Source organism: Citrus clementina, unplaced genomic scaffold, assembly GCF_000493195.1.
Source record: "Citrus clementina cultivar Clemenules unplaced genomic scaffold, Citrus_clementina_v1.0 scaffold_6, whole genome shotgun sequence".
NCBI classification, from domain to species: domain Eukaryota; kingdom Viridiplantae; phylum Streptophyta; class Magnoliopsida; order Sapindales; family Rutaceae; genus Citrus; species Citrus x clementina.
Window position 1 is genome coordinate 21,426,720 of NW_006262139.1, and position 11,140 is coordinate 21,437,859.

At 33.4% G+C, this 11,140-nt stretch overlaps 1 protein-coding gene across 2 annotated transcripts; it reads right to left on the reverse strand.

The window, feature by feature from the left end:
• Positions 1 to 2,426: 2,426 nt before the first annotated feature.
• Positions 2,427 to 8,755, reverse strand: LOC18038735 (PH, RCC1 and FYVE domains-containing protein 1). Of its 2 annotated transcripts, XM_024182135.1 has the most exons (10): positions 8,732 to 8,755; positions 8,327 to 8,393; positions 7,516 to 7,602; positions 7,000 to 7,089; positions 6,824 to 6,910; positions 6,487 to 6,681; positions 4,283 to 6,364; positions 4,017 to 4,163; positions 3,111 to 3,478; positions 2,427 to 2,942 (listed from the first exon to the last, which is right to left on the reverse strand). In XM_024182135.1, exons 2-10 carry the CDS (start codon positions 8,390 to 8,392, stop codon positions 2,822 to 2,824), a joined length of 3,243 nt encoding a protein of 1,080 aa, XP_024037903.1. In that variant the 5' UTR covers position 8,393; positions 8,732 to 8,755; the 3' UTR covers positions 2,427 to 2,821. The 2 variants fall into 2 exon arrangements, with proteins under 2 accessions (XP_024037903.1, XP_024037904.1); XM_024182136.1 differs by lacking the exons at positions 7,000 to 7,089; positions 8,732 to 8,755 and having other exon boundaries at positions 8,327 to 8,593.
• Positions 8,756 to 11,140: the final 2,385 nt, after the last annotated feature.

Consider the following 11,140-nt stretch of genomic DNA (forward strand, 5'->3'; position numbering starts at 1 on the left):
GGTGGTTGGGGGGGCGGGGAAATTTTCCCAAAAATCAGGTTTGTTTTTTGGGGGGGGGGGGGGGAAAAAAATTTTTTGGCCCCCCCCCCCCCCCCCCCCCCCCCACCTTTTGAAAAGGACAAAAAATTAGTCACTTAGGGTGCATTTACTAAACTTGTATTACACTGTATTGTATTACAATAAAACACTATTTTTGTGCTAATCCATAATCATTTAAATTTTATTATTTAATAAATTTAAATAATAATATAAGGTAGTAATAAACCTAAATATTTAATAAATAAATGATAATACATTATTTTACTTTCATTACATAAATTATTTTACTTCAAATACGTAAAAAATTATATTAATTTTATTTAATCATTTATAAAATACTGAATTTGAATATAAATAATAATAGTTGACTACCGTTTAAGGCTGGGGTAAATTAATTAATCCCAGCATTAAGTAATATCGTCGAGGGTGAATTGGGTTAGCGCAGTTGAAGGTTCAACAAGTGGGATCCATGTGGGACCAGCTTTTTTCCACGTGAAGACAAAGGATTCCACGTGGCAAAACAGGATGACTTGGCAGGTCTGGTCCATTTTAGGAAGCGAAGCGATGCTATTCCCTTCCAATTTTGTTCTTCCTTCGCGTCTCGATCTCGCATACTTTTCCTTTTCCTTTTCGTCAATCCATCCATCTTTTGCTACTTTTCTTCTTTTCGAGGGCTTGTTGTTTTCAATATTATACGTATCTTCGTTCTCGATACGATCTTATGTTAACTAATTTTACTTTCAAAAAAGAAAAAGAAAAAAACCATCATAACTGAAAAAAATAAAATAAAAAAATTGAGCTTAATTTAATATATGTAAGAAAAATTATAAATATATAATATATTTATGAAATTAGAATGTGTACAACTAACAAACAAATTGAATTATAAAAACCATATCTTGTAATTAACTAGGAAATATATTATACACGGTACAAGCTAAAATTCCATTGCCAAATAAATTTAAATTAATTCCCCTGTAAAAATTAACAATCATTAGATACTAGAAAAGGTGGTTTTGGCTTATTCTATCATAAAGGCAAGCAAACGTTTGAACACGTTTTCAACTTAAACCACCAACATTTTCTTTTATTTATTAATTTGTAAGGATTTAGTTTTATTTTAAAAATTGATTAATCCAGAAACTGTTGCCGAAATCTGAATCCTCCGACCTCACATGAATCAATCAAATGGCTAAGAGGAAAAGAGAGAGAGGGGGAAAAAAAAACAAAAGTGAAACAAATTAATAATAATTTATTTATTTAGAAGGAAGCCCTCATTTCTTCTTATCTTTGTATTAAAGAAAGAACAACAATTATGTATATTCAAATATTATAGGAAAGGTACACCGAGAGAAGAGCATTCACATGTGATTCTCGGTGGTCCACTCTTCTTCATATTCATAAAATAAAAACCAATTTTAAGTGCCATTATAGTAGTAATAATTCTTTTCAAATAACATTACAATCTTTTATTTTAAAAGAGTATACGTTAATTTATCACATCTCCTTGTTAATATCTCAGTTTATTGGGCTTCTTTCAACAGGTTAAAATTCAAGTGAATACGTACAAATTTACAATTTTCAGCGGGGTGGGATGAAGTGCATGTGCTATATTTATCTAGACCAGACAAAATAATTTAATGGGAGATTTTTAATTTTCCATACTAAATTCAATACATGTCATTTACTTCCTACTATTTTTATAATATTTAAATCCCTTTATGGCATCAAAAATATAAAAGAAAAGACGGATAAATGAGTCATTTGTCAAATAATTTATTTTTAGAATACAAAATATATATTTATTATAAAATATTTAAAAAATAAGAAAAGTATCTATTATTAATTTTTTATTCACACCAAAACATACATTTTTTTTTTAATTTCTCTATTTATATGACTTATTTAATTTATGCTATATATAAACAAAAGTGTCTTTGAAATTAAGGGTAAGACTATAAAATTATAATATCAAGAGAATTTTTAGTTATTATGAAGATAATAAGAAATGAGTAATATATATATATATATATATATAAATGTTCCAGTCAGGAATTTTAAAGTGCGGGAAACCTTTAAAACTATAAGCCTTTAAAGCCGTGTTGTTTAAAAATTTTCCCGAACTTTCCCACACTTTAAAATCTATGACCATAAAACTATTATATATATATATATATATATATATTTATTTATTTCAGTAGAGAAAAACCGGCAATCTTCTCGAATTTTTATTCTATCTGGCTAATTCATCACCTATCATTAATAAGCGTAAACTTTGTTATTCATTGCCACTTCACCCTGAATTTCAAATGTGCCGTTAAACAGAGGAGATATTGGCTGCAATATTTCCCGTTAACCCTTAAGTTTTAATATTTCAATTTTCCAACTTGGTTCGGGGATTAATTCATTCACACAAAAATATAAACATTTATAGAAACAAGATAAAGTAAGTACCCTGCTATATTTGAGTGCACTTGATTACTAGCCCTTCCAGCATTTACATCGATTCATATGCACAGAAAATTCTGCAGCAAATTTTGCATGCTTACAGATGTAGAGCATAACTTCCGCAACAATTTTGCCTTGTACAAAGAAAACTTAAGCCTTTGCTCTGATAGCTTTCTCAAACATGTAACAGCATCCAGCAACTCATTGTTAAGTGAGCACTTTGTTAGCCAGTCTGAGATCTCCAGCACCGAATTATTAAGTGAACCAACATTTTCTAGCTCTGTTATATGTGAGGACCAATCTAAAATAAACTCACAATCAGTTAGCGTGCCAGTTAGCTCCTCATCTGATTTTGGTTCAAGTTACTGTATTCCTCAATGCCGTACTTCTGGTACACCACTACCTGATTTTCCTCCCACCATCGCTCTGCTGCCTTCTCGGTGAATCGCCTCCGGCTACAAAACAAGCAGCGAGGACAAATAAATCTTTATTTGAACTGCTTTCAGATCAACATGGGGTCTTTTTTTTTTTTCTTTTGTATTTTTTGGGGTTAAAGATCAATACAGGTTGAGTTCAAAGAATATACCATACAAAAAGATATGATCCACTTGATAGAACATTACCTAAATCGTACTCGCTTTAACCCCTTCTGCCCACTCGGCAAAGTTGTAAATGTGATATATATGCCAGGTTCATACTGCTCTGCATATTCAAGCTTAGATGCCTTTGTTCCCTTTGGTTGAGGCTCTGTTCTTGCAACCTTTGAGTCCTCCACGGATCCACTACTATTGTCGTGGCATAACTCTCTCCCATACACTGATTTTAACTTATTGGAGAACACAATAGGGGAGCTACATAGGCTATCTACTTTCCTGTCTTTCGGTAATTTAACTTCAGGAGGTTTATCAGTATCAAGCTTTGGAGGAAGATTTGCATCAACCCCTTCTTTTGCTTCTTTTGCAGCGGATATTTTTTCTGATAGCGTATGAAGCTGCCCAATAAGATTGATATGCTAAGTTTAAATAAAAGTTAAACCATGCACCAGTGGCATATCAAATTAAGAAATTTTATGGTTTTCCATCAATAATTTGATAGCCCAATTGTGGAGTTCTCATTTCCAATTGTAAAAGACGTAAACAAGAAAAGTAATTCAATTAAATAAGCTGATGTAGATTATAGATTATTAGATTGATAAAATAACATGCAGTCAATACTAGAAGACAGAGATCTTGCATGGTTCAGTTTCAGGCCCACCTCACCAGGCCAGTAAAAAAGTAAGAAAAATCACCATGAAATCTTGATGATGACTTGATACAATTGATAAAAACTGATTGAAACTATAAATAAAACGGAAATGATAGAGAAATTGACTTCTTTCAGGGGATTAAAAAGATCAGCATTTTTTTACCCCAAAAAGTTGAGCAACATATCAATAGTCCAAGGTGTGATAAATGATAGATGGATAATCCCAGCTGCAAAGCTACGAATTATCGGGCCATCTAATATAACAGCAAGAAAACAATACTTACCCTCACTGCCAAAGCTTTGATAATCTCCTTTGCTGCTTTACACTTTTCAGCTTCCTCCCTCGCCAATGACCAAGCTTCCTCAATTTTTTGTTGGCATTCTTGAACCTTCTGATTTCCAATTTGACATTGCTTTTCAAGGTTCCTGGCCTGTTCAAAGTAAACCAAACAATATAATACATACATACATGTATTAACCAAAATACAAGAAACCAAATGATAATCAACTTCAAAACTCTAAATCATGAGAAAATTAATCAAGCAATTACCTGGTCTCTAAGCCTCTGAACTTCTTCATTGAGCATCTTATTTGATTCAGACAAGTCTTTCTCTACAGTCGAGGCAAGGGGAATAAAATTTGGTCCCAAAGATATCTTTCGCAAAAGGGGTGAGTGGGTAGACATTTGGTTTTTAGGAATTGGAGTAGGTTCCACAGATTTTTCATGACAATGAGTTTTGAATCGGATAGGGCAAGAAACTTGCCCCCATCTTTGTAGTCCAGATGACAAAGAAGAAGCAGACTCCAAGCATTCACCGGGTTTCCTTTCGACATTTCTAGACTGTTTACTAGTAAATGATTGACCTCTTGAAGGAGTCAATGCTCCCTTCTCTTCCTTCACCTCTTCAGATAAACTACCCTGCAAGTTCAATAAATTCCTTGGACTCTGATTTTCCTGCTTTAACAGCCTTCCTGAATGCGTTATCTTTTGCAAATGGTTGTAGCATGTATCACAGACACGGGAAGGCTTGCCCTTATTTGGTGTCAAGGATGCATTTATTATTTTCTTCGCACTACAAGCACTGCAAAAGTGAAGACCACAATTATAACAGTTGTGTTTCTTCCTCCTAAACCCAAAGGGCATTCTACATTGACTACAAGATGACTGATCACCAACAGAGATAGATTTATGTAAACAGATTGCAGCAGTTATACTTGATCCACATACTACACTCTCGACCTCCCTATCTCTCAAAGCCTCAACAAAAGTAGGTGTTTCTCTCTCTTGACTATCACCTAATCCTAGCTGTCCGTTTGCATTTTTCCCCCATGTGTAAACACTTCCTCCCGAAGTCAAGACAGCAACATGATATGATCCCGATGAGATTCCCTTAACAAACTCCTCTTTAAGTTTTCCTTCAACAACTGTTATTGACCTATCCTTTGCCTTTGGATTCCCTAACTGCCCATGCACTGCACTTCCCATTGTATAAACTTTACCTAAACTAGTAAGTCCAACAGTCAACATTCTTCCACATGAAACTTGTACAAAATCAAAATCTACAAGTCGTGGGACACATGTTGGTAAAAGCTTTCTCTCTCCATCCACATGCCCAAGTCTCCCTTTATCAGCATCACCCCAAGTGAATAATTTCCCACCAATGGCGTTTGACTTGCAACGATCAACCATGATGTCCACAATAGCAGCCGTGTGCCACGGTCCACATGCAACAGATTTTACTTTTAGTCCCCTTAGAGATTCAACTTCTTTTGGTTGTGAAACATTTTGCAAATTCCCATGCCCAAGAACCCCAAAAGTTCCATCTCCGTATGTAAATAATTGCCCAGAAGTGGAGACAATTGCTGTATGCCACTCCCCACAAGCTACTTTTGATACCCTTACACCATCCAAAGTATCAAAAAGTTTACGTGGAAGCCAGTGGCTTCTACTTCTCCTCTCACCAACTAAATCAGCACCATGATTATTATGACCCCATGTATATATTTCACCAGATTTTGTCAGTGCACATGTATGAAATTCACCACATGACACAGACTGTACATTGATCCCACTGAGGCATTCAACAAGTTTTGGACAGCTTACATCCATATTTACTTTGTGGCCAAGCCTTCCATCTTTTCCCTCCCCCCAACAAAAAACTTCTCCTTCTTTAGTAACTAAGGCTGCGTGTTTTGCTCCCAAAGATATGTTTTGTACGTCTAACATCACAGCTGATTCAAGCAATTTAGGCAATAAAGCATCCACCTGTGTTTTGTTCTGGCTAACAGAACCATCAACTGCACCTCCAATATCTCCCCCAAGCACACCTTCCCCCCAGATCATGACATCTTTCAGAATATCTTTTCTTTCTATTAGGGGAGACCCGTAAGTGGGTGTGACAAGCCTATGAGACTCATTCTTTGGGCATCGTGTGTCAGCATAATTCAATTCCCACTTCATGAAATTCTCTGTTTCCATATGTGGAGAACTTGGAGTTATGATGTTGGATAAATTTTGAATCTGTGATGAACTTGATTCTGATGAATAAAAGCTGTCTGAAGAATATGATAATCCATCAGAAAAACACCTTTCTGAAAGTGAAAGAGAAGGACTCCCACATAAGCTGCGGACCTTGAGCACAGAAAGGAACAGAATCAAATTATTTTATAGGTAAAGTTGCAGAGTTGCTTTAATCACAGCTAGAAAAGGAAAATTATTTCTGTTGTAAACAACTGTAGCAGGGTATTTAAAACCTGAGATAATTCAGTGGCATCCTCTAGAAGTCCTAGATTGTGCTTTCTTCTTATATAACTAGCCGGACTACTAACACAGCTCTGTACCCCTCTTTTCTCCCTCAAACAAGAGAATGTTCTGGAACGACGACAGCTAGATATCGCAGCTCTGAGGCCTAAAAACCAAGATTCAGCTTGAACTTTGTCCTTGCAAATCTACGAAGAAGATGACAGACAAAATATCAGTAATCCATAAACTGTAATGATAGGAACAAACTCAAACAAGTAGAACAGGAAAAAAAAAACTCAAACTAGTAGCTTAATTACAGGGCATGCAGCAGCACAAGTTCTATCTTACCAGATCAAGTGAGCGTTCACCATTTGCATATATGATTGAAAAGGACTGCTGCTTCCTATCCGGTTGAGGTTGACATTGAAAATTTACCTACAAAGAGTAAAATCACTATTCATATAAATGAGAAATGTCCAATATAGCAATGGAACTGGATGTTACGCAGTCGTTTTGAAACATACAGTCCTCTGCCCCATTATAATCTTAGTAACTGAGTTCAATCTCAATTGCTTTTCTTTTTGGCCGGAGTACCAAATCAAGAATTTCTCATCCTGTAAAATAAATGGATACTCATTAGCCGAAAGCTTGAACGTGTAAAGCTGTAAGAATGTTTACTATATTACATGAATTTTCCTTCCACTCATCACTAATGTATACATAAACTACCATCCAAAGTTTAATCAGAATAGTCATTCGGGTTTCTCTAAAGCCAGCTTGACAGGCTAGAGCATATTATTCTTGAATCCACCACAATAATACCATTAGCTAGTAACACATAGCTTAGTCTGGTTTTTATCTACCATATGTAACAATGTTTTAACATGGACTTATATTTTGATATCCACATTAGCCTGACATATCTTTTGAAAAAATGAGGAACGGCGGTTTCAACTCAACTCAGTTGTAGTAGCTTATCTCAAACCAAATTGAACTTTAAACAGTTACAGTTCTTTAAGTGCAATATCAAATTTACTAACCATTGAAAGCCTGAAAGGGCAGAACCTAGGCTTCCCCCTTCTTCCACACTTCAAGAGGTGTGCCCCTTTCTTTATGGCCAGAATTGCCTGCAATCACAATAAAATTATGAGAGACTATATCTCTACAAGAACCTTAAAGAAAATTTAAACATTGTCACATAAAAGGAAAACATTAATATAGTGTTGTCTAGCAAAAATGAATTAAAATCAACAGTTTTTCCACCGACCACTGTAACAAATAGTTTCTATAAAATCATAGAAAGCTAGAATAATTAGATTCAATAAATCAACCACTACCAGAGAAAAACAAAAGAAATTTCCTTTGCATTTAAAAAAAAAAAAAGAAAATCTGAATTGATTACGAAGAAAAAATAATACATAATAGCTATAGCTATAGAAAATGCTGAAAATACACCTACCAGCATACTCAAAACAAAAGAAACAAACTATCATGACCCAAAAATTATAAATATAAAAGCAAAGAAATTGCATTTAAATATACCAAATAATTATGAACAGAGTCCAAAAAAAATCGTTCAGCCTAGCAGCAAAACTTACAAAACCAACAAAGCGATCACAACTAATAATTGATCGTGTTCAAGACAGAAAAGCAACTCAGAAATTGATTCCTACATACATTACTCTACTTTATCACAGTCCAAGCACTGAGAAGCAAGAATAAACAACTTTCTAAGAAAATTACAGACAAAGCAATGATGCTAAGAAAACGGCTGCAAACAAAAAAAAAGAAGAAAGGAAAAAAGAAAATCCCAGATGAAAGGATAGAATTTTGTAGAAGAAAAATGAGAACCTGTTGAACGTTTCTATCAAGAGGGACGACAGGTATTGTAGTTAAGAAATCATCTTCTTCAGCCATGCTGTGGAAGAGAATTGAATTTGCTTTTTAGCCAACAGACGAAAAAAAAAGAGAAAGCTGAAGAATGTAGTTTTTATTATTATGTAACTGTGTGTTAGAAGGAATAATGTATGAGAAAGGATGAAGAAGAAGAATAATTCTGGATGTTGCTTTGTTTCCTCTGCTTTGCGCAGAGAGTATCAAAATTCTTTTTCTCTACAGGGAAAGAGAGAGAGAGAGAGAGAGGTCTGTGTTGTTATTATTATAATGGAAAATAAAAATTCTCATGTATATATATATATATATATAGCAAGAAAAGGATGCCAACTACTATCCACTGTGTCTGTGTGTGTAAATTACGGAGTTTTCTCCTCTGTTGGTCTGTCTGTTTCATTGAGAATCCGTTTCTTCCATTGCTTTGATATTCGTGCTCTCAGACACTGGCAGTTGTCATAAGTAAGCTACTGACACTCTCTTCTCAATTTCATTCCCACCCTTTTCCTTCTGTATATTGTCTTTCTCATGCAAGAAAAATCAAATCAATACGATATCATCCTACCTCCGAAAATCAATAAATAAATAAAATTCGTCACATATAAATCATAGAGAAGTGAAAAAAATCAAAGACTAATTCAGAGAAACATCGATAATTAATTTTTAATTTAGAGATTTTAAATATTTCCATGTATTATGGTATTAGATTTTCATATTTTTTAACAATAGATTACCTTTTAATGTGTAAATATATATAAATTTTTTAATTAAATTTCAATTAATCTAATGTAAGTCTATGTAGTGAAACATTAAAATATTTAAAATATTAAAGTTCAATGTCTGTTAAAGTACCAACATTAATTCCATCTGTCACGGATATCTCTAGATCAAAAATCCATCCTCTAATTAAATTTGTCCTAATCCACTAAAAGCTGTTTATGTTTTACATATTACAATAGTTCCATATTATGGCAAACCTTAAGGAGTTCCAATGAAAGTGTCACAGTCTCTCTCTCTCATAATATGGATATGCACGTGTACTCTGTTACCACATGGGTGATTTTTTTTTTTTTCCATTTTTTTAATCTTTTGTCGTTACATCACTACTACTATCATTTTCGTAAGTGCAATATTTTAGGTGAATAAATAAATAAATAAATGTAACATATATAACCAGCCAGGTTGGTTGAGTCGAGACATAACTAGGTAAAACAGCTGCTCAGCACCATTTCCTGGATTAATGTGGCAACTGTCTTTTTATTACAAGTCCTCACAATGTTTGTGAGGGCAGCGGTTCTAGCCCCCATAAAAATATTGTGGGGGCTAAATGTTCTTTATATTTAAAAATTATTCTCCCTTACGAAATGCAAGTGGAGTATGGATATCCCTCTTTTGTGAGGGGTTATTTGTCTAAGTATGTACTTTATAGAATTCAATGTAATAATGTAAGTCCCAGTCATATATATCTGATTGTAAATATCAGTGTAATATCTCTGCTACAATAGCAGTTGTTATAAATATCTGTATAATGCAGTAATCTGATGATTAATCAATATTCAAAAAAAAAAAATGGACAAAATACCGTAATATTATATAAATATAAAGTTAGATTATATTTTTGTCAACGTGACACCCATCAATACTTATAATATGCAAGTGTAACAAAGTTCTTGATAACCCCAATTTGTCTTCTATATTTCTCTCTCTCTCTCTCTCTTTTTCCTTGCTATTATTACTATTGTTACCATATGATTTGAGTTGGTATTTGGATAAATGTGAGATGTGGGAAAATAGATCACCACAAAAATGAAGAAAGGGTTTTGCCTCTGGGTTGTTGTTGTTTGTAGGTGTCAATTGCTAAATGAAAGATTGATTGATGGATTTTAATTCAATTCATTTTCTTCCAGAGTTAGGTTTGCAAGAAGTCTGTCACTGTCTCCTGCTTTTCACTTCCTATTGAATCATTTTCCCTCCTATTTCATTTCTTTTATTAGAGAGGAAAAAAAAAACAAAAAACAAAAATATTTCAAGTCGACTTGAACCCTCTCTTTCTCTCTCAGAGCTAATTATTTAGGAAGAAGAGTTCTATTGCATGAAGAAAATTCAATACTTGGATATTTACAACATTATCTTTAAAAAAAGAATGGAACCAGTTACTATCAAATTGTCGATAATTTTTCCAACTTAGTAACATCAATCAAAATGATAATTTTTCAATTTAGTAACATCAATCAAAATGTTGTATGATATTTCGATTTATAACTCTCTATAAATTATTCCTTCTAAATCCATTCCTTCTCTTTTCCAAATTGTTCTTCATTTTCCAAACACAAAAAAAATAAATAAATAAACAAAAAGGAAAGTCAAAAAATGGCCAATTGCACCACTTTTACTTTCACTTATAGACTTATAGTAAAGCATGGAAGACTGCACGTGCTCTTTACTCATTATTATTATTATTATTACTATCTTTTTTCTTCAAAGAAAAGACATACACACAGTCTTTTACAATAGTCGATTAACTAATAACATATATAGTTTAGTTATTTACGATGGCTCGCATGTGATATATATATATATATATATATATAATATAATATAAAAAAGATTGCGGGCTAAACTTAGAGCTAGGCCAAAATTATTACAACTATGTTTGATGTTTAAACTAATTAATTACTGGCTGGGGTTTAATCAGCATAATAATAATAATTTATTAATATCGAGCTTGAGAGAAATTGCATGTGCTAAGCACATCTTGTTAATTTATATTAATAT